The following is a 26,797-nucleotide window of genomic DNA, read 5'->3' on the forward strand; positions in this document are numbered from 1 at the left end:
CTTAACCAGCTGAGCCAACCAGGCACTCCTAAAACTACCTTTATTCTTGCGTGCCTCAAATCTAATCCTCAATAATGTTACAATTGTTCTAAAAGAAACAGCACTCTGGTCACCCATGCCAGGAGGATAAAGTCTCAGTCCCCACAGCACAGCAGGCAAGGACCTCTAGCACCTGATCCTTCGCTGATGCCTGTCACCATTCTGTATCTCTGATTCAAGACTCCAGCAGCCACAAACTCACAGTGTTCAGGCCATGTCTATCTACTACTATTACCTACGCTCCCCTCACCCCCACCACTTTTTATTTAGTTACCTTTCTGCTGAAGGACGTTTCCTCTTAGAAACCAGAGCTTTCCACCTGACTCTATAACTATCATTTACATCATAATGAAATGATCACCCTGAGGGCAGGGACAGGGCCTTGCTAAGTTTTCAGTCTCAGCCCCTTGCATGTAATGGATACCTAGTAAATGTTTATGCATGTGAACAAAATTGAATGCTAGGCTTTTTTAAGACCTTCATCTCAATTAACATAGCTTGTATTAAGTCAAAGTTAAAGGAAACAAAGGGGGGCGCCTGGGTGGCTCAGTGGGCTAAAGCCTCTGTCTTCAGCTCAGGTCATCATCCCAGGGTCCTGGGATCCAGCCCCGCATCAGGCTCCCTGCTCCCCCCTCTCTCTGCCTGCCTCTCTACCTACTTGTGATCTCTGTCTGTCAAATAAAAAAATAAAATCTTAAAAAAAAAAAAAAGGAAAAAAGGTTTTCACTCTAAACAGTTTGGCCTTTGATTTTAAGCTACTGAGTAGAGACAAATGCCTAAATGATTGCTCTCATCAAGAAAAGCTACCTTCATATATTGTTAATATCCATGAATTGTTTACAAAGAGTAAAATTTTAATGATTCAACTTTCCAAGCCTCAAGAGTATTACAGAGTTGATATTTCTTGACCATCATAACAAACTAGACACAGAAGACACACAAAAAGATAACTATTCTTTCAGATTTACGATTTTTAAAAAAGGCTTTCCCCATGTTCAAGCTGACATGCTGTGGCAAGTAAATTTTTCCCCACATACTCTATAGCAGAAATCTAACTTAAGGTGGAGCCTCCTGAGACGAAAGAAACTGAAAGAAGAAGCTAGGAGCGTTTCTGCTACTTGGTATCTACTTGCATTTATAAGAAAAAGTGTGAATTACATTATCTGCTTTCTAAAATGGGATTTCTAATGCGTGTTCTCTCTAGCTCATATGGTTCTGAGGAAAAAATGAACTTAGTTACATATCCAAAACCTCTTAAAAAATGCATTACTAGTGGTTAAATATTTGTGTATCTAAAACCAAAGTGATTGATTACATTCTAATCAGTTATCTAGGCTTACAAAAGAGCCTAGCCAATTGGACCACAGAGCCACACATGTTTGGAAGGAATTCATAAATGGCTGTATTCACGGGGCCTAAGAGAAAATAATTAGGCTCTAATTGCCTATCAAACACAAATTTCTTTATAATTAACCAAACAGACTTCACCAAAGCACTAGCTCTGCAGCATTCCTACTCTGTCACTGAAAACTCACCTTGATTTTACAGTCCATGGAACAAGACAGCAATAAATGGCCAGAGAGAGGAAATAATCTGACGGCACTGACGCCCTATAAAAAGGTATTACAGTAATCAATCAACTGAAATGAAACATAAGGAAAGGACAGTATATTTTTAGGCCATCTAATTTACTTTTTTCTTCATTCCAAAAATCATGCCCCAGAATAAGCTTTGTTAGTATTCCAAGAACAGCCTTTTTGACACTAAACTTTTGAAGATACGTTCTTTAACCTTTAATACCAGCTTTCTCACCCAAGGGAATTCTTAAGTCAATCAAGTTGCTAATGCTCTCTCTCCTCTTCCTTCTTTTACTCAGTTCCTTTGCTCTTTGCTAAAAGCTGGGAATTATCAGTTGGAATAGTGCAGATGACAAGGAATATCAACATCAGAAGTTTCAAGTCTCCTGCCTCTGCCTTAGTCTCAATATGATCATAGTTTATAAACCAGAAACCATCTAATCTTCTCTTAAGCACGGTAATCCCAAGAGCTAAGGTAGAATTACTGATATTTTGGTGCTACTACCAACCCATTATTCACTGACATTGCACCCTAGAAAAAGCAGAATGTGCCAGGAATTTCTAGGGAAAGTCTTGGGCTACGAGAACACTGAATTCTGAATGGTATGTCATGGCCAATCCCTATGACAAACCTGCTTACCTTCGTATGTCCAGACCACACATGAATTTGCTTTTTGGGAAGGTAACACTTCTCAGGTGGCACAGTCGACCGAAGATTAACACCAACATCCTGAGGTATGTGAAGATAGGATCTACCTTGGTAGTCATACATTTCTTTAACTGAAACAAGACAAAGGAAAGCAGTGAACAAATACAAGCTAAACCAGATAAACCTGTATCCTTAAGGATACAGATAACCTATCTGCATCCTTAAGGATACAGTTAAAACCTATCTGTATCCTTAAATGATAACAATTTACTCACAGGGCTATTGTTCCTTATTAAGGTTTAGGTAACAACACTCTGATGAAGTTAAAACTAAGAGTCAGCTAAAATTGAGCTGTTTGAAATCCCTGCTATTATTTACAATTAGAGGTAGTATTTTGGAATTTCTAAATACCCAGAGAATATCAGTCCTTTAAATAAGATGTATAGTTCTTTTACTTAGTTACACATTTTAATGATATTTAAAGAAGATTTCACTGCAGCATAATTATATCGAGGGAAGAAGAGAAAATGCTTGGGCCTTGTGAGTCACTGGCAAAGACCCAGAAGCAAAACAGGATAGAAAAGAAGTTAAAACAAAAATATCAACTATCCTTTTTCCCTGACTTCCTCTTTTGTGCCCTTCCAGGTTCCTTTTCCATTCTCTTTTCCACTTTGAACACAAAGTTTGCAGTGAAGTCACTAGCGGGACTTAAATTGCATACTGTGCATAAAGCATTTAGTAACCTGCCTGCCACACAGTAAGTCCTGAGTAGCTGTTGGCTGTTAATTTGATTACGGCTGCAAGCACCATAGTATTAAATTGCGTCCTTGGAGAGAAAACTGGAGTTTGAGAAACCAAATATGGACTCATCAAACCTAAATATTTGATATTTGTGATCTAACATTAGAATAATCAATACAATGGTACTAAATTATTCTTTACAGTTTGATAATCACTACATAATTTTCCAAATATAACTGGTTATGAATGAACCAGGAACATTCTAGAATATTTATAAATCCTTTTGGAATACATTTCCTGAATATGCATTTTCTTCCACATATCAAAATTAGTCTGAGAATCTTAATCTCCAGTCTATTCACATGAAAAACAAAGTTTTTCTTTTAAAGTATAACTTAGTTATGAATGATATATATATCTCTGGAGATAAGGGTTAAAAACAAAAGAGTAAAGTGACTGAGGGAAGAGTCTGTTCTTAGGAAAGAACAGATTATAGACAATTCAGATTTCTTCTTTACTATTTTTAAAAATTCACTAGCACTTCAAAGAATCATCTGTGGTGATCATTAATCATGTTATTTTCTCTCCTTTATTAGAATATGAAGAGTCTGCTGTAATTTCTTTGAGATGCAAATTGCCAAATATAATTATTCTTAATATAGTGAAGTACAGCAGCTGATTAGTAAGGGCAGTTGATACATATGAACAGAGAACAGACCGAATATATGAAAGTTTATCATGAAAATGAAGAGGCATAAGAAATATATTACCATGTAGGATTGTCTTCTCCTCCCCAGGTTTCTCTTCTTCCTGTTTGCCTTTTTTCTGCCTCTTTGCTGTAATTTCATCCAATTCTTTTTGTTCTTCCTAAGGAAATTAAGGAGTGAACTTTGAAATGGATGTTCTAGAACCCCACTGTGCCCAAAGCTGCTTATAAATACTTTATACTGAGCTCCAATTTTGCGTGAAACAATAGCTGTTACATATGTCTCCTGGGATAATAGTCTCAACTCTCTGACTGATTACAAATGACATGAAACACATAATGGGTACTAGTTAATACTTTTAAACTCATTTTATACAAAACCCACCTTTCTGTAACACCTAGAAACAAATTTATTGTAGTATGCTAATTATGTAAGCAAAAAAAAAAAAAACACAAAGTAGCTAGAAAATCTGGTATTGGAAAGGAAACTCAATTTTTGTACACAATGCTGTTCTCCAGTAAACAGCTTTTACTATGTCATAAGGATTTAAGCAATGACCACAGATTTGTGACACAGCTTTTATGGGAGGAGCAGTGCAAAGAAGGTGGGATAGTGGTAAATCTTTATCTGTAATAACAAAGAAGTCAACAGATGATGTCTAATGTAAATAAAAAGCGGCACATGTATATGACTGAGATACATGGATGAAAGATACAGCTAGAATACAAGCTTCACGAGGACAGGATTTTCTTGATTTTGTCCACTGCTATATCCCTAAGACCTAGGACAGTCACTGGCTCATAGAGACAGCAAGATTAGGAGATGGAGAAGGACAGGTAGAGTTCTATGGTTTTACCTTATAAAACTTCATAGTATTATTATTTTTTTCAAATATAGATTATTCTTTGTTAAAAATTTTTTTGAAATTTTTTCAGTGTTCCAAGATTCATTGCTTATGCACTGCACCCAGTGCTCCATGCAGTACGTGCCCTCCTTAATACCCACCACCAGGCTCACGTATTCACCCACTCCTTTCCTTTCCAAAACCCCCAGTCTATTTCTCAGAGTCCACAGTCTCTCATGCTTCATCTCCCCCTCCGATTTATCCCAATTCACTTTTCCTTCTCCTTCTCCTAATGTCCTCTATGTTATTCCTTATGCTCTACAGGTAAGAGAAACCATATGCTAATTGACTCTCTCTGCTTGACTTATTTCATTCAGCATAATCTCCGGTCCCGTCCATATGGATACAAAAGTTGGGTATTCATCCTTTCTGATGGCTGTATAATACTCCATTGTATATATGGACCATATCTTCTTTATCCATTCATCTGTTGAAGGGCATCTTGGCTCTTTCCAGTTTGGCAATTGTGGACATTGCTGCTATGAACACTGGGGTACAGATGGCCCCTTTTTTTCACTACATCTGTATCTTAGGGGTAAATACCAAGTAGTGCAATTGCAGAGTCATAGGGAAGCTCTATTTTTAATTTTTTGAGGAATCTCCACAGTTTTCCAGTTGTTGCATTCCCACCAACAGTGTGAAAGGGTTCCCCTTTCTCCACATCCTCTCCAACACTTGTTGTTTACTGTTTTGTTAGTTTTGGTTGTTCTAACTGGTGTAAGGTGGTATCTCAATGTGGTTTTGATTTGAATCTCCCTGATGGCTAATGATGATAAACATTTTTTCATGTGTTTGTTAGCCACTTGTATGTCTTCTTTGGAGAAGTATCTGTTCATGTCTTCTGCCCATTTTTTGACATCAGCTTTTCTGTAATTTTAGAATTGCTGGTGGGTTTATTTAAATTTTCATATCAGCTAACAAATAAAACCCACCCCCAATTCTAAAAACAATAGAAAGGCTGATTCTGTGGTTACTATCGGAGTACGTGGTATCAAGAGCAGCTACCAAGGTAGCTTAATAGCATTATCAATTTTTACTAAATTTAAATTATTAAAAATTGTTCAATGTTGTATTTTAATTAAAAATATGGAAGAAAATAAATCAGAAAAGGATAAATTAAAAATATTCCCAAGAAGAATAAAAAAATCTGACTCTATTTTTGCAGTCAACCACAGCAGAGAAATATTGATGAGTCATCATTTGTTTCTCTAAGGAAATCTCAAGTTTATTAATATAGTTCTCTTTCACAGACACACAGCATCTACCTGAACTGGCAATGAAAAACATCAGAACTTACTTCTGAGGGTTTGGCTACATCTTTTTCATCCACATATTTTGCCCATGGTCCCAAGAAACCATCAATATTAGATGCATCATTTTCTTTGAACTTTTTCCTCTTCTCTATCTTTTTCTGACCAGTTTCAAACACGGTTAAACCTACATTAAAAAAAATGGATATTTTCTAAAGAAACAGTAGCATATATATAATTTTTACTTTATGTGGTTAAAGAAAAGTGATTGTTCAAGTGACCAAAGATTCATTAAAGAACACAAAATAAAGTCTGTATGAATCTGCCAGGTATACCAATTCATGCCATACAAAGAGAAACTCAACCTTCTGGGAAGAGAAGCTTTCTACTACTGCAATGTTTTGAGAATCCTAATATACTTATAGAAAAGACCTGATTACATAATCCTACAAGGTACACAATCCTTTTTAATGAATCAAGGACCTGTATCAGTGGATTTTACCACTTTCTGAAAGGAATCCAGCAATTTAGTATCACTAAATAATGATAAAACCATTTTTTGTTGTTGTTTCAAGAGAGAGTGTATATACAACGGACAGAGGGAGAGGGTGAGAGAGAATCTTTAACAGGCTCCACGCTCAGCCTGCAACCCAACACAGGGCTTGATCTCATGACCCTGAGATCATGACCTGGGCTGAAATCAAGAGTGGGGTGCTCAACCGACTGAACCACCCAGGTGCTCAGATAAGGCTACTTTTGAAAGCAAGAATAAATTAAAATTTATCATTTAAAAACTGAATTATAGTAAGGAATTAGTAACTTAAAAATTAACGATCTATATATTTAGCAAGGTTTCACAAGAATCTGGTTTTCTTCTAAGTGATCAAAATCTAAATTGGACCTCTCATACCATAAATCTTAGATTAAAAAGAAAACAGGAAAGAGGATGTTTCTGGTTGAGATTCTGATTTGATAAGTAGGAGGCGGCAAGTTGCGTGTAGTCATTAACTTGGAAAAAGAAAGGTTTATGGGAGTCATAATCACAATTTAACTGTTAACAGATAATCTAACTACATAAAGATATGGCTTGTAGACGTCTAACTTATACAAAAAAGCTTGCCTATATTAATTCAAATGAGTTTCCTTTAGGTTGTGTGCTACAACAAAAGCTTGTCAAATTCTATTTTAACAATAATGTAGCTCATACACTGAAGGTTGCTGGATGATACAGGGTCTTCTAAGTAGAAGTATCCTCGTACAAGCAGCATATTCTTTTTCTTTTTAAGATTTTATTTATTTGACAGACAGAGATCACAAGTAGGCAGAGAGGTAGGCAGAGGGGAGAGGGAAAGCAGACTCCTTGCTGAGCAGAGAGCCTGATGCAGGGCTCGATCCCAGGACCCTGAGATCATGACCTGAGCCGAAGGTAGAGGCTGAACCCAATGAGCTCCCCGCAGCTGCCCAGCATATTCTTTTTCTAATGAGCATATTTTATGGATAGATTCCAGTGATGAGCTTTGTGACAAGTCAGCATTTAGAGTATGATACTTTGTCTTGTAAGTACAAAATGAATATGAGCACAGACACATATTCTAAAACATATTCGAACTCAGCCTTCAAAGCAACCCTAAGACAATCTCCATAGACAATGTATAATAAAACTTGTTCCGCTCTGTAAAAATGTAGCTTGACATCTGTGCTGAGAAATAAACTGCAAACATTTGCTACACATTAATTATAATTTATTGAATGATTTCTACATGGTTGGCACTGTGCCCAGTACTCATAACAACAGGAATGATAGGTACCAACACCTTCCCTACAAGGTTGCATTCCTCATAAGTGGCAAAAACAAGCTTTAAACTATAATAGTTCTAAACTATATTGCTCTATATTACTTGTCTCAACTTAAAAATAAAATCAATCTAATAAAATACTAGTTTTTCCTACTGTTTCAGGTCAATCTGCAAGACAGCAGTTGTGTGTGTGTGTATATATACATATACTTGATATGAAATATTTCAAATAAATTTGAATAAATTACCTTGATTTTTTTCAGCTTCTTCTACTGAACCAATATATTTAGTAGACACTTGATGGTTATCTAATGAAGGGTCTAATGCATAACCTGTAAGGAAAAAGTCCATATTACTGATCCCATTGTTGCCATTTAAAATTCATTCTCTTACATACAGATACACTCATCTCACGTTTTCCTTCCCAGATGCTGAAATGGTCTCTCAGCATCTCAGGATGGACCATGAAGGACTTCAGCTGAGTAAGAAGTATCTTCCAGAATGAATCTAGCATGCTGACCTTACATTATTTTTTTTTTTTAAAGATTTTATTTATTTATTTGACAGAGATCACAAGTAGGCAGAGAGGCAGGCAGAGAGAGAGGAGGAAGCAGGCTCCCCACTGAGCAGAGAGCCCAATGTGGGGCTCAATCCCAGGACCCTGAGATCACGACCTGAGCTGAAAGCAGAGGCTTTAACCCACTGAGCCACCCAGGCGCCCCTGACCTTACATTATTAACAGTCTCTCTGGCCAGGCAAACGTTAGTCAAATTTCTAAGATCTTACAAATATATGTACATCACACATTTGGAAGTTTAGAAACCATTCCTTTTTGGTTTTGGTACTAGATAATACAGGGCTGTAGCTTATCAAATTATATAAACTATTAAATACTTTTAAAAAGAACAGAGTAAGAAGAATTATATAAAATCTAGCTATTATTTTGAAAATGCTATTCTCTGTAAAGACACCCGTTCCTCTCGATTTTAAAATAATACATTTCTACTTCATAAGTCATCATGTATGTTTCCTTGGTAAGAAAAATAAGTAAGAATAGCAACTGGCATGTGAATAACTCCTTCAATAAGTGATGAAAGTATGTCGCTACTATCGATATAAAAGTAGTCTGCCATGGTGTCTGGGGAGTTAAATAAGGAAAGAAAATCTGTATTAACTCAAATCAATTTTTCTTAAGTGGGGGTGCTATAACATGATATATGTTTGGAAATTACTTCTAGTAATCAGCATATTTACAAAAGAGACCCATCATTAATCAGTTTATGATCTATGACTCATGTGAATGATCACAAAATACATTAAAGTACTGGCCACTTTTTTAAGGGGTACATCCTAATGGATAAAGTTGACACTTTAATATTACAGCTAAGATTAAAGAGAACTTCCTTTGGGAAACAGAAAAAGATTTGTCATCGAACACACTTTCCAAATAAGCTAAGGATATAGGTATTCAACGCACCCTCATGATAGACTAGACTAGAACCAACCACCTGGCTATGAACTCAACTGCATATAGTTTTTTTTTAGTATTAAAATATGTTCTTGGCCCAAGGAGAGTGCTTGATGGCAGAAAAGCAGCTTTGGAGTAAACTCTTTGAAATCACAGATCCAAATCCCATGAGTTACTTTATCTTTTGTCTCTTTGAGGTGCAGAGCAGTCTTCTGTAAAGGCTTTTTTAAATGAGCTTTTATAAGGCTCATACAAAATTTAGACCAACATATCTGATGTTAAAAATCCCCATCTCAATCATAAGAATTGATCTACAATGTAATTCTATCTTGGGAGAGATTTATGTCTATACAGATGACACTGTGTTATTTTTGTTTGGAGGGATGGATTGGGAGGCAGAGAGGAAAGGAAGATCCCTGGTACTTCCTGTGATGCCTATAGAAGCACCAATCCCCAGCTCATCTGGCCATAGCCTTGTTTCTGAGCACAGGAATTCATGCTCTCTTCCTTCTCCACATCATCTACAGTAAACTAAATCTTTACTGCCATATGATCACCATGACTACTGCTACCGCCTCCCACCTCAGGTAGTTAAGGGACAACAATATTTTCCCTTCACAAATGAGAGATGTTAAATATTTAGCTATATGCCCTACTAGAAGTCAGCCAGGCACAGAAGAAGACATAATTCTAACACTACAGAATTTTAGTCCAATTAGTTTTCTAATATCCTATGTTTCAAGAAAGTGACTATGTCTGCATTTTAGTTCTGAGGTAGTCTCATCTATCCTGCTGAAGTTTATTTTTAATATAGTTAATACCTACTTTCTTCTTTTGTAGTCTTATTTGAAATGGCTCTATTTCTTAAAATTTTTTATTTAAATTCAGTTCAATTTTATTTAAATTCAATTCAATTCAAAGTACACCAACAGAGTGTATTATTAGTTTCAGAGGTAGAATTCAGGTGATTCATCAGTTGCATCTACAGCCCAGTGCTCATCCCATCGTGTGCCCTCCTTAATGCCCATCCCCCAGTTACCCCATCCCCCACCCACCTTCCCATCCCAGCAACTCTCAGTTTGTTTCCTCAAGTTAAGAGTGTCCAATAATACCACTTTTATTATTAGAGCTGAGAAAAACAATCTGCAAAGAATGGTCACAAAACCTTCAACCTCACTAGTGGTCCAAATGAAACAAATTAAAGAGATTAAATATTATATATTTTTGTTATCACATAAATAAAGGAAAAACGATCAACCAGATCTTGGGTAAAGAGAAAGGACTTGCACAGGACTTGCACATGGTGGTGGCCATGTAAGGTGGGAGAATTCTTTTGACAAGATGTAACAAAACCTTCAAAAACATTTATATTCAGTTAACATGCAGGAAACCGTTACACCACCACTTGGACCATGTTTGCTGGCTCCTGCCACCATTCCAACCCTTGCCTCTGGTGCACAAGAAAGATCCAGAACCATGACCGACTCCAAGTATTTCACAATCAATAAACATGGAGAAATCAAAGCTTTGAATTGAAGGCTGAACTCAACAATGAAAAGAAAGAAAAGAGGAAGGAGGCTGTGAAGAAAGTGACTGCTACCGTGGCTGTGGGGAAGGATGTCAGCTCTCTCTTTCCAAATGTAAACTGACAACTGGAATTGAAGAAGCTTGGGTATCTCTGTTTGATGAACTATGCCACGAGTCAGCCAGACATGGCCATCATGGCTATCAATAGCTTTGTGAAGGACCGTGAAGATCCCAGTCCTCTCATTTGGGCCTTGGCCATCAGGACTGTGGGAGTGCATCTGGGTGGACAAGGTAATGGATGATCTCTGTGAACCCCTCTGCAAATGCTTGGTGGAGGAGGAAGCTATCCCTGTGTGTGGAAAACAGCAGTACTCTGTGTGGCAAAGCTCCATGATATCAATGCCCAAATGGGGGAAGATCATTTCGAGATTCTCTGTGGGATCTCAGAGCAGATTCAAACCCAACTGGCTAATGCTGTAGGAGCATGCTCTAAAATCAGTGAATCTTGCCCAAACAGCAACCTACTTGATCTGAACAAAAGAACATTAATCAGCTGCTGACAGACCTGAATGAGTGGGCTGGATGGGCTCAGATTTTCATCTTGGACCTTCTGTCTCATTACAACCCTAAAGATGACCGCCAGGCTCAGAGCATCTGTGAGCCTGTAACTCACTGGCGGTTTTGTGCCAACTGAGCCGCGATGCTTTCAGCAGAAGAGTCCTAGTGAAGTTTCTAGAGTTGTTACTCAGGGACTGGGACTACTGCAATATGCTGCTGAAGGAGCTACCCCTGCGCTTGTCACTGTGCTGCCCAAGGAGCTGGAGGTGCAGTATGTTACCCTGAAGAGTATCAGTGTAATTTTCCAGAAAGGCCCCAAATCTTGAAGCAGAAAATCGAAGTCTTCTTTGTGAACTACAGTGATCCCATCTATTCTAAACTAGAGCAGTTGGACATTGTGATTCGTTTGGTGTTCTGAGCCAACACCGCTCAGGTTCTGGCAGAATTAGAGGAATACACCACAGAGGTGGATGCTGGCTTTGCTCGTGAAGCTGTGCAGGCCACTGGCCAGTGAGCCATCAAAGTGAGCTATCTGCAGGGTGCCGTGTGTGCATGCTGTTTTAGCTCCTCCAGACCAGAGGAAATTATGTGATCCAAGGGGTAACTGTTGTTATCAGGGAGAGCTTTCACAAATATGCATCAAGTAGGAAAGCACCATGCCACTCGGTCTGAGAACATAAGACTCGCTGGATGCACCAGACGCTCAAGTAGCTATGATCTGGACTGGGGGAGAATACGCGGAGAGAATGGACAGTGCTTCGAGTCACTGGAGAGCTTCCTGGAGGGTTTTCCTGACGAAAGCCCAGGTGTAGCTCACTCTTCTTACTGCCATCATGAAACTGTTTCTCAAGAAACCATGAGAAACACAGGAGCTGCCATAGTGAGTCTTGAGTTTGGCAACACAGGATTCTGCTAATTCTGACTTTCAAGGCTGGGGCTGGATTTATTGGTGCCTTTTCTCAACAGACCCTGTCACAGCCAGAGAAGCAATCTTGTTTGAGAAGCCACTGGTGTCTGAGGAGACAGATCTTAGTAAGATCAACTCTGCTGGAGGGACTAATCTGCCACATGGGTTCTTTGGCCTCCATGTACCATAGCCGCCCAGTGCTTTTATAGAAGGGAGTCATGAAATCCACCACAAACACTCGCCAGTACACCACGGGAGGACTGATACTGGTGACAGCCCTTCCCACACCACCACTGCCACCAACCTAAAACAGGCTCAGGTTAGCAGCTCCCAAGGTGACCTTCTAGGAGACCTTTTAAACCTTGACCTTGGCCCCCAGTCAATGTGCTACTGGTGTCCTCCATGCAGATGGGAGCAGTGGGTCTCTTGGGAGGAGGACTAGATGGTCTGGTGGGACAATCCTTTGTCCCTTCATCAGTGCCTGCAAACTTTGCTCCTTCACCTACTCCTGCTGTGGTCAGCAGTGGTCTGAATGACCTGTCTGAACTCTCCACGGGGATAGGTGTGGCACCTGGTGGATGTCTGGCTGCCTGTAGTAAAAGCTAAAGGCCTGGAGATCTCTGGAACACTAAGTCACTGCAAATGGCACATCTATATGGAAATGAACTTCACCAACAAAGCTCTCTAGCACATGACAGACTCTGCAGTCCAGTTTAAAAAGAATAGCTTTGGGGTCACCCCAAGCACTCCTTTGACCCTCCATGCATCACTGATGCTAAACCAGAGCATTGATATCTCCCTGATTCTCAACACCTTGGGCCCAGCCATGAATATGGAACCTATGAATAAACTGCAGATAGCTGTGAAAAGTAATACTGATGTCTTCTCATCCCACTCAATGTACTTTCTGTAGAAGATGGCAAAATGCAGCACCAGGTCTTCCTTGCAACGTGGAAGGATATTCCCGAAGAAAATGAGCTTCAGTTTCAGATTAAGAAATGTCATTTAAATGCTGACACTGTTTCCAACAAATTGCAAAACAACAGTGTTTATAACTATTGCCAAGAGGAATGTGGAAGGGCAGGACATGCTGTACCAATCCCCGAAGCTCACTAATGGCATTTGGATTTTGGCTGAGCTATGCAGACAGCCAGGAAGCCCAAATTATATGCTGTCACTAAGTGTAGAGCTCCTGCAGTCTCTCAGTACATCTATCAGGCCTACGACAGCATTTCTGAAAAATGAACAGACCGGTCTGGTGCCCTCCGGCCCCCCTGTGATTGGAACAAACCAAGAACTCTTATCTAAAAATACCGAGAAATTGAATTACTGCATAAAATTTGAACCCCAAAAACACTGAGCCCACCCACCAAGGTAGTGACCAGTCTAACCTGTGCTAACACTAAGGCACAATCTGTTGGATAGTTTTAGCTTTCATTTTTTAAGTCTTTAACTCACTAAATAGTTCAATCTGTGTTTTAGCCCACCACTCCCTAATGGGAGAGGCAAAAACCACTGGCTATTTAAAAAAAAAAAAAACAACAAAAAAACAGGCCTATTTTTGAAACCAGGTCTAAAGCCAACTGAGTAGTTTTTTTCTTTATTTGACCCACAGAGTGAGTGAGCATATGCAGGTGGAGTAGCAGACAGGAGAGGGAGAAGCAGGCTTCCTGCTGAGCAAGGAGCCCAATGCCAGGCTCTATACCAGGACCCTGGGATCATGACCTGAGCCCAGGGCAATCCCTTAACCAACTGAGCCACCCAGGAGCCCCAAACTGAGTCGTTTTAAATGCTTATTCTTACTATAGGATAATTTAAGAAGGAAAATAGATATCAGATAAACTTAAGCCTTTTCTTTTCTGTTTTGTTTTAAAGTAGTCATAGCTCTCTAAATTACTGCTTAAGTCCTTTACAAGCAAAGTCTTTGAAAGTCTGTTTCATCATAGACTATAATATAACAAACTCATGATTCAATAAAGTTGATTTTTGTGTGCCGCATATATACTTGATATTTACATGTGATCCCTCTCCAAGTTACTCTGTACTATAATCATTCTATACTGAAAAATTTGTGTCTTACCTTTTTATTGGCGTTCTATTATAAGCATTTTCCAGTGTTAATATGTAATCTCAGTTCGTCATTTTTAAGCACTATGTCGTGACTGTACCATAATTCACATAATTATTCTTATGTTGGAAAGTTACTTTTTCCCTAATTTTTAGAGAGTAATGTAAACTGACTCACTGTAAAGTAGTTTAAAGTTTTAGTACAGATAGTCTTAGTGATTTATCACAATATAGTCTTAGAAATTGGTTGTAAAGATTGTCATATTTCATTGATCATATTTCACCATGACAAAGTTATAACTGACAGTGTGCCAAAAGCTAAGACTATGTACCTCTGAAATCACCTAGAAGGATTAGACACTTCCAGTCCAAAAAATGGTTATCCTGCATTGTACGCATCACAATGCGTTATAAAGACCATCTTCTTTTAAAGGAGATTCCCAATCTTGTGCGCATGTTAACTTTCTTAAATTCTACCACTGATAGGATATAATTATTCTACACAATGAATCTGGAGCCATTCTATTTCCTGATGTACTTTAGTGAACAAAAGAAAACATTTCAGAGATAAGATCTGAGAATAAATAAAGAATAAGGTTCATCACTAAATAACACGATAAAAAGATGTGCCAAAAAACAAATAATCTGATGAAAAATGGGCAGAAGACATGAACAGACGTTTCTCCAAAGATGACATCCAGATGGCCAACAGACACATGGAGACATGCCTGACATCACTAATCATCAGGGAAATGCAAATCAAAACCACAATGAGTATCACGTCACACCTGTCAGAATGGCTAAAATCAAAAACACAAGAAACAACTGGGGTTGGCAAAGATCCAGAAAAAAAGTAACCCTCATGCACCACTGGTGGGAATATAAACTGGTGCAGCCCCTATGGAAAACAGTAGGGAGGTTCCTCAAAAAGGTAAAAATAGAATTACCATAGGATCCAGTAATTCTACTACTATTTACCCAAAGAATATGAAAACAGTAATTCAAAAAGATATATGTAACCCTATGTTTATTGCAGCATTATTTATAATAGGCAAGTTACGGAAGCTGGCCAAGGTCCACTGGCGGATAATGGATAAAGAAGATGTAATACGTATGCACTGGACTATTACTTAGCCATAAAAGACAATGAAATCTTGCCATGTGCAGCAACGTGGATGGATCTAGGGGGTATAAGGTCAAGTGAAATAGGCCAGTCAGAGAAAGACAAATACCATATGATTTCACTCATATGCAGAATTTAAGAAATAAATGACCAAAGAAGAGACAAAGCAAAAAACAGACTCTCAACTAGAGGAAACAAACTGATGGTTACCAGGAGGGAGGGAGGTGGGGGGATGGGAGAAATAGGTGAAGGGGATTAAGAGTACACTCATCATGATGAGCACTGAGTAATGTACAGGACTGTTGAATCACTATACTGTATACTCTACTGCAAATTAATATAACATTGCATGTTCACCATACTGGAATTAAAAATAAAAGTAACCTCTTAACACTATCTGGTCATTTACCAACTTCAACAGCAATCTGCATATGATGGGCATTCAATAACAAGTGTTCATTATCAAGTACAACAGAGAATATTCTGTTTTTAAGGCCACAGAATATTTCTAGTACTCAGAAATAACAGCATATTTAGAATGATAGCTAAAAACACGAGTTCATCTTCCCATTTGTATAAATATAGATGCATTTAAGGAAATACACTATCTTAAAAAGGAAACTGGATTAGTAAATTTAAAAAGAAGATAAAACAGATTATTCACACAAAAGTGTGTCAAACTGGAAACTGTAAATCTTAATCACCTTACCGTATGTGGCAAACGTTCTTCTTTGCTGTTCAAACATAAAATCATTGATATGAGCTGGTTCAGCATATCCAGAAAGCATATTCCTAGGGGCAGCCATTTGCTGTGTCCTAAAGGGATTTTCTGGTCCAAACTGCAATGTTATAAGAAAAAAATAAACTTAAGTTCTGATATATAAAGCTAAAATTACTAGAATTATTCTACAATATATTATCAACTCTAAATCATTAGGGGCTATTGGGGAACATACTGGGCTCCTATTGAGGAACATGTTCCCCACACATGGTTCGGTGCAGCGGGGCAATGAGTGATTAGCGCTGTTTGTCAGCCCCTAGGTCAGAAAGAGAGGAATCCAGCTCTCCTAAGTCTATGGGGGGTGGGGGTGGGGCTATTTAAATTTAAATTAAGTAAATTAAATTAAGTAAAAATTCAGTTCCTCAGTCACACTAGCCAAACTAAGACTTCAAGAGTCACATGTGGTTATTGGCTAATACATTTCCACCACTGCAGGAAGTTCTATTTGACAATGCTGCTCTCGATAATTGAAAGTAACTGTATTTTTGTCTAAATCCTGATTTGGGATTTTTTTGTGGCGACTTTTTTTTTTTTTTTAATTTGTAAAGATGATTTTTGGTGACTTTATTTCAATAATGGCACCATGATGTAATTTTAAAAGATACATGTTTCTTCTCCACTAGATTATGAGTTCCTCAAAGGTAGAGACTTAAAATCTTCAATATTTACCATAATGCCTGGCATATAGAAAGCACTAATGAAGTAAAGATTACTCAGAATCCCACTGGAGGCAGAGTATAGGAAATAGAAAATAAAAGTAAAATGCTTGAAAAAGTCCCCAGAAAAGACATTATAAATGAAAATAAAATCTCTCTACTGTGAAAAGCCACACTAACAAGTCTTATACAAATTAGTACATTATTCTCTGGTTTATAAATGCTTCCGCAACGGTTTCTAAATGTTATTTACTTTGATCTGTACAAAAATCCTGGAAGGTTAAAGTGGTATTCTCCTTTTCATGTTAAAAATGAAGGAAAAAAACTAAAGATGATGTATTTTATCTGTCCTAATGTCAGGAGTTTTAGTCTTAATTGGTAGAACCAGGTTAGAACAAACCCTAGTCTAGGATTCCACTGCATTGTAACATTCTTTAAATGTCAATCATAGTAGCTTTTTAAAAAATTGGGTAAAAAAGTACCAGATTATATCAAGCACTATTAACTTAAAAATATTTATTTAATGGTAATGGAAAAATCCAACTCTGTATTTTTTTTTAAGATTTTATTTATTTATTTGAGAGAGAGGGAGAGAGAGGGAAAAGTGCAAAGGGAGAGTGAGAGGGAGAAGCAGACTCCCAGCTGAGCAGCGAGCCTGACATGGGACTCAATCCCAGGACCCTGAGACCATAACCCGAGGCAGATGCTTAACAGACTAAGCCACCCAGGCATCCCTGTATTTTCTTTTTAAATGAAGAATAAAGTGAACTTCCCACTTTGGAAACTGTGGAATTAGACAAGGTATTTTTATTTGAGCTCTGCAGGTATATCGTCATGATGAAGTATTTCGAAGTTAGAACATCTTTAGTCACTACCATTAGAAACCACCTTTCCTATGATTCATTTCAAAGAGCCATAAATATAACTTATTGATCCTCTCTTAAGCAGAATGCTGCCTTCTCCAGATACCAACATTATATTACGCACAAAAATCTGAAATTAATTGTTACATGTGCGTTATGGTTTTTTGCTTCAGAAGAAAATAAATTACTATAATACTTTTATATTGACAGCTTCCACTTCTATATTTAAAATGATTCAATTAAAAAATATCCAATTTTCATTAACTTTCATTACTATTTATTCTGAATTATAAACTTTCACTACTATTTATTCTGAATTATAGTAAAGGACAGTGCTAAGACTTACATAGCCCACATTAGTTCCTCCTTGCTGATGGGCGGAAATGTAGGGGAGAAAAACATTTAGACTGCTGAATGCTGGCAATTACAGTAACTTCTTCAGTCATGAAATTTATTACAAATTTATTACATTTTACAGATATTTAAGCTGTGACAACAAAAAGATCTTCTAACGGGAAGTTGGGTTGAGGGAGGATCTCCGTACTTTTGGCTCACCTTAACTGCCTGGTTACCAGCAGCTATTGGAACTATCTCAGAGACATTAAATAAACGCCAACAAAGAAAGGGAGAGAATGTTACTCAGCAGAACTCAGCTCTTCCGAATTACTTAAAAATTATGTGTCCCAGATGTTCCTGGTGTCTGTGAATATGTACTTTTTAAAATTCTGGGTTAACCATTAAAAAACAAGACAAAGCATAGGAGTGCCTAGCTGACTCAGTAAATCATGCGACATTTGATCTTAGGGTTGTAAGTCTGAGCCCCATTTTGGGTGCAGAGATTACATAAAAATAAATCTTTTAAAAAAATAAAAACAAAGCCTATAAAAAAACACACAAAACTGACTTCCAATTTTTTAAAACTTCTGTTAATTAACTAAGTTTAAAGTAAATTTGCATTCAAGGGATTTTAAAAATACACATTTAAGTTAATTAGGTAGGAGTATTTAACAGTTTTTAGTTAAGACCATACTGAAATACACCACAGTCTTAATCTCCCATATAATTATAATCTTAATCTTCCATATAAAATATACGTATTTAAGTATTCATAATTCAGAACACGACATCTCAGGATATTCCTGAGTATGCTTACATCTTTCACCTGAGTGAAGTAGTGATTTATTTATAAAGTAGGAGGAAAGCATTTTATTTATTTGACAGAGAGAGGGACAGTGAGGGAGGGAACAAAAGCAGGGGGAGTGGGAGAAGGAGAAGCAGGCTTCCTGTGGAGCTGGAAGCCCAATGGTGGGGCTCAATCCCAGCACCCTCGGATCATGACCTGAGCCAAAGGCAGATGCTTAACTGATTTAAGCACCCAGAGAAAAGCATTTTTTAAAAAAACTTATTTATTTATGTATTTGAGAGAGAGTGAGGGCATGCATGTGTGGGGAGAAGGGCAAAGGGAGAGAAATCCCAAGCAGATCCCCCACGGCTTGTGGAGCCCACACAGATCCCACGGCCGCTGACATCACGACCCACGCTGAAACCAAGAGTCCAAGGCTCAACCGACTGAGCCACCCAGGGACCCTGAGGAAAGCATTTTTAATTTGTTAAGACACTGGTAGATAAATCTAAGAAACCTGTGTATTGTAAAGCTGTGGCTCTCAAAAGTCTTCAGAAGGTAGAATGCTTGAGGGTCAATGTCTTAGTAGTAAAACATTAGAGGAATTAAGAAAACTTACACTGGTAAAAACTGACTGTATGAAATCATAATAATAAGTTTACATATAGAATGACCCCCCAAGTTACTGAACAAATAGTAATATAATACTTAGATTGCTGGTAAGTTTTTCATTAATATTTATTGTAGTCATCAATGTTTAAATACTTATAAACAGACTTTAAGGTAAGAAGAGCCTTTTGAATAACTTAATTATTTTCCACAAATTTGGAAAAGATCACCACCATTCAATTTTATTGGCAGAACACCTTGGTCTTTTAAGACATAAGAGCACAGTTTAAATATTATTAATATAAGAATATTTTATTAGTGTGGGTTTTATGACCTTGGGCCTCAGTTTCCTCATCTACAAAATAAAAGAACTGAACTATCTGATTTCTAAAGTTCACTCTAACATTAGTATTTACAACAGCCCTCTGACCAAAAAAAAAAAAAAAATCTCTGGCCAGATTTTTAACAAAAACTAGGATTTTTTTCTTTCAATTTTGATATTTTTTTCCTAAAAGTACTATTATTTTAAATCTGAAAATCTCCCTGAGGCTTATGGTTTTTATATGAGTCTACAAAACCTGGCAAATACACATTTCTCTAAGTAAATCCAAAAAGGATGGAGTGAAAGGAAGAAAAGCAGTGGACTAAAACAATGGCTAGTATCTCTTCAAGTTCTGTCTGTAATTTGGGAAAGCTTATCTGGATACTAAGTTAGACCATTTAGGAAAAGTCCTTGGTTGGGAGGGAAAAACATATTTTATAAAATGAAATAGTCAATTCAGTTAATTTACTGAACTAGCAAAGTCAAAGTACGTGCATAGGGGTGTGACATGTAAACCCCGTAACAGTCTGCAAACTGCTCTTCCATCCACAGAGCAATCGTTAGGAGTGACATGAACTCACATTCTCAAATATGTTACTGAGACTTGGTTTCCTCGAAACAAAACAGGTATTAGAATACTTATTGCACAGGATTATTGTGAAGACTAAAAGAGATAAGGTACACAAATACATAAATTCCTCAGTATGCTACCTGGTATACAGTAATAAATGACAGTTTCATTTCATTAGTTTCTGTTCCTGTTCTTTTCCATCATGCAAACCCTTATCAAATTAGCCTTCCTACAAATTCAGCTCTGATTATACCACTCTTTAATAAGAATTTTAAAAATCTATTTATCACCTATTTTTTAAAAAAGATTTTATTTATTTATTTGACAGAGAGTGTGATCACAAGTAGGCAGAGAGGCAGGCCGAGGGAGAGGGGGAAGCAGGCTCCCTGCTGAGCAGAGCCAGATGTGGGGACCCTGGGATCATGACCAGAGCCTAAGGCAGAGGCTTTAACTCACTGAACCACCCAGGTGCCCCAATATTCCTTATTTTAAATAGTTCTTCCTCTGTGCAACTTTTTCTTATCTTCACAATCAGATACAATCTCTCCCTTAACTTGAATACCACTTCAGGCATATACAAAACAGTCTGGTCTCTATCTTTTTTAAAAACAACACCGAACTATCATCTCTGGTAAACAGTAGCTTGCGGAGAAGGACTGTATCTTTTTTCCAACAATGGATTCTCAACATATGGGAACGTGAATTTCATCAAGCAAAGTTCCTCCTAACACCTTTCCACACTTTGTCAAATTATACAGATCCTAGTCATAAAATTCAAAGGTAGTAAGCTCATTTAGCAACCAGGAAAAATAGTAATGTTTTTCTCATTTGTCCACCTCATCTTTCTTTTCTTAAACTGATGACAAGCATTAGTGTTCTAACATAAATTAATTTATATTTTGAATGCGAGGCTCCCTAACATGAGAAAAAAACCCCAGAATACTAAAAGGATTGGTAATCTCACAAAGAGGATGATAGGCCTAATGCCTCACCAGTATCACCAAAAAAATCTTAATCTCCTAAATTTCAAAAACTCTAGTCACACAGCAATATATTGGTTATGCAAAAGGTCTAAAAATGGAAGAGAAAGAGACTTCATATAAAATGCACTGACATAAGAATGTCACACACCACACTACTTCCAAATTTTCTTTTTCTGCATTTAGTGGCCCTATTTTATGGAGGCACTTTTCATTTGAAAAATCACGAAGCATATATGTAATATACAACCTTTCTTCACTGTGCCAGCTAAAATGGTACCAAGGGTTATGAAACAGTCTATAGGTTCAGCAGGCTAGAAGGATTTAAGAAAAATAAAATAAGATTTAAAATGTGCTGCAGTACGAGAAAGAGATCTCTGCTTACTAGACACCCTGGGAACTGCCGGAGCCCTGTCTAAATACTACCACTGACATCGTCGGCCATATTCTAAGTAACTACAGAAATCTGAGCAGGCAAATTATACAGAACAGCTTTATGACTCTGCTTTATCAAAAAAAAAAAGGGGGGGACAAGTGACTACAAGCTAAAAAACCAAAAAATTAAAAAGTACCTCTTTCTCTATCCAGTTGCAATAACATATGACCCCATACCCCATTTTTAAAGTATTTCTTAAAGACCCTACTACTGAAGGCCTATTTTGTTTTATAATGACCATTTTTTGGCATCTCTATTTCTCAATCAGGCCTTCATTCCTTTTTAAAAATGAAATAGCTAGGAATTTATTTTTTTACACCAAGACTTTCCCAAATGGACAATTTTCACTGTTTTTTGGCCTTTCTTCCTTCCTCATTTTCTTTATGCTTCCATCACCATTTATCACCAGCATCTTCACCATCACCACCATCTTCATCATCGCCACCATCACTATCATCACCATCATAAGATATCTTACCCAGAGCAGGCAATACACACTGACCACTACCGAGCAGCGAACACGTTAGCATGGCATTTCTTGCCAGCATTTAGCACAGAACCATTTGTAACCAGATGTTTCACAATACACTATGCACTGATGATGCTAATAATAAATTCTTTTTCCCTTATGGGTAATTTGTAATACTCCCTAAACAAAACTGAGGAAGATGTTAACTACATTCTTGTCTAAGAATCAGATATTTAAAAATTTCTTTTTTCGAAAGGCATTGTTCCATTCTGTCAGATGTTGTATGTTGGTAGATGAACAGTAGTGGATTTTTAAAAGTATATTTTCTTGGGGCACCTGGGTGGCTCAGTGGGTTAAGCCTCTGCCTTCCGCTCGGGTCATGATCTCAGGGTCCTGGGATCAAGCCCCGAATCAGGCTCTCTGCTCAGCAGGGAGCCTGCTTCCCCCTCTCTCTCTGCCTGCCTCTCTGCCTACTTGTGATCTCTCTCCCTGTCAAATAAATAAATAAAATCTTTGAAAAAAAAAAAGTACATTTTTCTTTTCCTTTTATTTAAAAATTGAAATATAATTGGCATATAATAGGGCATATTTTTTCAAAGTTTAAATAGCATACTCTCTTGAGAAAACTCTGAAAAATTCACCGTTTATCTACTTATGTATAATTCAAATGCTTTAGCAAAAGGCCGAATCTTGAATAGAATGTCTTCTTACCTCAGGAGCAAACATGGTCTCATAGGTAGGATTATACTGAACTTCTTTGACAGCAGGGTCAAGGTGAACTCCAGTCTCCAAATCTTCCTAAAAGAAAACCAAACGAACATTAAAGATCTGACAAGTAATCATTTTATTCTGGAAACTATATTAAGGTCACACTAGCTATTTTAATACCAACTTTATGATTATTGTACTAACACCATATGATTAATAATTCTAATACTCAAAGACTAATAAAAGTAACGTATGTAGGTATAAAGGTTAGAATGCATAACAATATTTTTTTCCTTCCAAAATGCTGATTTTATCCCACCTGGACAAATTAAAAATTTCTAAATAGGCTAATAAGCTACTCAAAGCTTTAAATTAAGAGAGCCCAAGTCCTCTTTTTTATGAATTCAAAAGACCTAACCTCTGGTTCCAAATTCAGGACAACCCCTTCTTTATTCTTTAAACCTTATTAGACATATACCCAGATGGCACAGGTTCTGGGCTACAGAAGTGTCAGGGCCCTAATATTCTAAATCTAAATCTTACATTCTATGCCAATGTTTCAACCTTCTGAAATTCACCCCCCAGTTTAATGAACATAAAAATCTCATGTCCACTACAGAATCACTGGTGATCTCTATTTTGTGTAACTATACCACCTGCTACAAATATTATAAATTCCAAATTGGTATCTCTAGCCTGGGCCTCTGCTCTGAATTCTAAAGACTTGTGTATTTAACTTTTAGCTTGACATCTTTTCTCCCAGGATGCCTAACAGATATCTCAAATTTGCTATATCTCACTTCCCATTCCCCCCTTCCCCAGTGCCTTCTTCCAGCCTTACATTTGCTTACGCAGAAACTCCCAGAGCTATGCTCACTTCCTCTATCTTTCCTGTTGTATCTCCAATTCATCAGCAAAGCCTCTACCCTCTACATACATCCAAAGTTCAACCACTTCTCAAGTCCTCTTTCATGGTCATCTCACAGTCTAATTTACCATCTCACACCTGATTACCAGGATCCCTGCTTTTACCCTTGTCTACCCACAGCTTCACTTCATGCAGGAAGCTGTGTGATTTTAAAATATTGTATGATGTTTAGGTTATGAACATTGGAGAGGATATGTGCTATGGTGAGTGCTGAGAAGTGTGTAAGCCTGACGATTCACAGACCTATACCCCTGGGGAAAATAATACATTATATGTTAATAAAAATAATTAATAAAAAATATTCTAATAATATCCTGTTCTAAACCCTCGAGTAACTTCTCCACTCAGAGTAAAAGCCTAGTGAAGGCCAAAGGCTCATTACCAGTTGTTCTCAGAGAGTAAGTATGGTTCCCCGGATAGTGCTATAGGGGATTTTATCTTCCTGTATTGTCCTGCCTGAGTATTTACACATTAAAAACATGTTATTCATACATGTTTAATTCACATATGAAGCAGGCTATATATACCTTTCCTTTAATTAGGGCAGTCAAGTTATATTTTGAAATTTTTAAGGAAGTTACATATCATCTCTGAATTACATTTCGGTCAAGTAGAATTACAGAACTGTTATTACAAAATGAGGATGTTTGAATCTATCTGGTTGAGAATTAGCCTCCTCTTCTGAGATCTCAGAATGATCGCCCCCTGTGAAACTTGCCCCCACAAACTTCCATCTTCACGAAGTGCTATGCCAGTGCTCATTAACTCAGGCCTCACTGGCTCACTTGCTATTCCTAGAATTCACCAAAGGTTGATCCTGCCTCAGGGTCTCTGCATATACTATTTCCTTTTCCTGCAATGTTCTTTCCCTAGATAGCCACATGATTGTTTTCTTTCCTTTATCAGGTCTCAGTTTTTCTACTTTCCTCTTACCTTGTTTTATTTTTGTCCATTATATTTATCGTCATCCGCCACAGATGTACTTATTGTCTACATCCCTTACTAAAGATTGGATTTCAAATGCACACATGTATCCTCGACCCCTGGAATCAACCCTACCATATCACCTTCTTTATTCTGTTGGCCTTTTGCTAATGTAACATACATCTGTCTACATAATACAAAACACAATTCAAAGCAATATCAAATAATTTTTTTAAAAGGTGAGATATCATGAAGTTGATAGTGATGGTGGAGAAGAAGCAATGTCACTGACCAGTGAAGACCTGGTAGACCCAGAACAACGAATGACCAAAGACTAGAAAACAACAACAAAAAATAGTACTAGAGGCACACAGTGAGTATTCCAAAATTTTACCATTTGTAAACCATCCATCACCCAAAGCAGGCAACTTAATTTCTCTACTTCTCAAAGATAGGGTTCCTCAGGTATGACTCCCTTGGACTTCCATCCTCTCTAGTTTCAGAACTGTCCATATTTTTACCTTATCTTTTCTGTCTCAGGACTTCAATCTCCTCCTCAAATTTTTATCTGCAACCTTGACCACAATCCTGGCCTCTGGATCCATATTATCTAACTGCCCATTGAACTACATGATATGGATGTTCTACCACATCAAACACTTTGCTATGTCTCATTCCATGACTCCACCTTTACTCAGTAACAAATAAGGCACTGAGTCTTACTGATTCTATCTCTGAAATAGTTCTCCAGCAACCCTACTTCTACTGGCCTTCTCATCCTTGTCTCCATTATCCTAGTACAGACTGCATCATATCTTGTCTCTTCCATTATAATACCTCCTATAGTACACTCCCACCTTTGCCTTTTAGATATAGTACACTCCCACCTTTGCCTTATTAGATAAATCTCTGATTTTTAAAAATATCAAGCACTTTCACCCTAGCTGTGCTATTGGCGATATTACTGTCTTTGTTCCTTATGCATTTCCCTTTATTGTCTGATAATACGTCATCTTCTTATTTTCTCTTTTACCTTCCCTTCTCTTGACTCGGGAAAACTGCTCTTCTACAATCATTTTACATAATTCCTTATAGCAACTGTGATATTATATCACTTGTTGCACATGGTTTTTACTAACATTTTAATCCTCCCTGCCTAGTAGAATGCAGCGTAATCAGTGCCTGTTCTATAAGTATTTGTTAAACTGAAAAAAGAAAGAGTCCAATCCATTGAGAAAGAAGATGAAGGCTGACTAAAGATCATTGAATTTGGCAATTACATCACATGAAACCTTTGCCAGAGCGATTCTGGTAGTGGGATAGAGAATGGAAAAGCAGTCGTAAGAGACAGAACTATAACTAAGGATTTAGAAAAACAAGACAGTAATCATTTCTACTCTCTCAAGACATTTGGCAATAAAGAAAAGAAGATATGGGGTGCCAGATTGAAGAATTTTTGAGGTAAAATTAAGTTTGTTTTTTCCCTCCTTAAGGAAAGACTAAGCCAAGATTTAGTCAATTATAAGCTACAGGATAAGAGAAAGTAGGGAGAAACCCAGGAAAAAAGCCAGCACAGTTGGAAGGTTATCCTCTGAGAAGAGGCGAGTCCTCTCTGAGATGAAACAGACAGGACAAAGACAAGGATAGATGTTCGGAGTTGGTGGGAGATGTTAGAACTCACAACTGATGTTATTTTCTTTGTGTAGTTGGGGGCACAGGCCTCTTCACAAAACAAGTGTGGCAACTTCAAATTCATTTATACATTTAACAAGTATCGACTGGGTGCCTACTGTGTGTCAGGCATTGGTCTAGGCCCACAGAAACAGATATCACTCCCTGTCCTTGTGGAGCTTATATTCTTGTGGGGGAGACATACAATAAACAGAAGAGGGTTTGCTAGAAGAGGGTACGCACTATGAAAAATAGTGCTTAACGACCTTACTGTTGTCTCACATTGTCTCATATAATTCCTATAGCACTTCTATGAAATAAGCACTAGCAACATTAAGTCACTGACCCCAAGAAGCTAACAGAATAAATGAGAAGGGGAAAAAAATTCAAGTAACCACAAAGAACGATATTAAAGACACCCAATTAGCAACAAACCAAAAAAT

General features: G+C 37.5%; 1 protein-coding gene and 1 pseudogene across 1 annotated transcript in view; one reads left to right on the forward strand and one right to left on the reverse strand.

The window, feature by feature from the left end:
• The window catches only part of CDC40 (cell division cycle 40), a 51,027-nt gene that overhangs the window by 16,843 nt on the left and 7,387 nt on the right, over positions 1–26,797 (reverse strand). Inside the window, exons 3-9 of the mRNA XM_044244418.1 lie at positions 22,835–22,921; positions 16,023–16,152; positions 7,912–7,995; positions 5,915–6,054; positions 3,777–3,873; positions 2,257–2,396; positions 1,575–1,649 (exon numbers count right to left, since the gene is read on the reverse strand). Coding sequence (XP_044100353.1) covers positions 1,575–1,649; positions 2,257–2,396; positions 3,777–3,873; positions 5,915–6,054; positions 7,912–7,995; positions 16,023–16,152; positions 22,835–22,921 — 753 coding nt within the window. The remainder of the gene's footprint in view (positions 1–1,574; positions 1,650–2,256; positions 2,397–3,776; positions 3,874–5,914; positions 6,055–7,911; positions 7,996–16,022; positions 16,153–22,834; positions 22,922–26,797) is intronic.
• On the forward strand, positions 10,608–13,368 carry LOC122912617 (annotated as a pseudogene).

This window comes from Neovison vison, chromosome 1 (assembly GCF_020171115.1).
Source record: "Neovison vison isolate M4711 chromosome 1, ASM_NN_V1, whole genome shotgun sequence".
Classification (NCBI taxonomy): Eukaryota; Metazoa; Chordata; class Mammalia; order Carnivora; family Mustelidae; genus Neogale; species Neogale vison.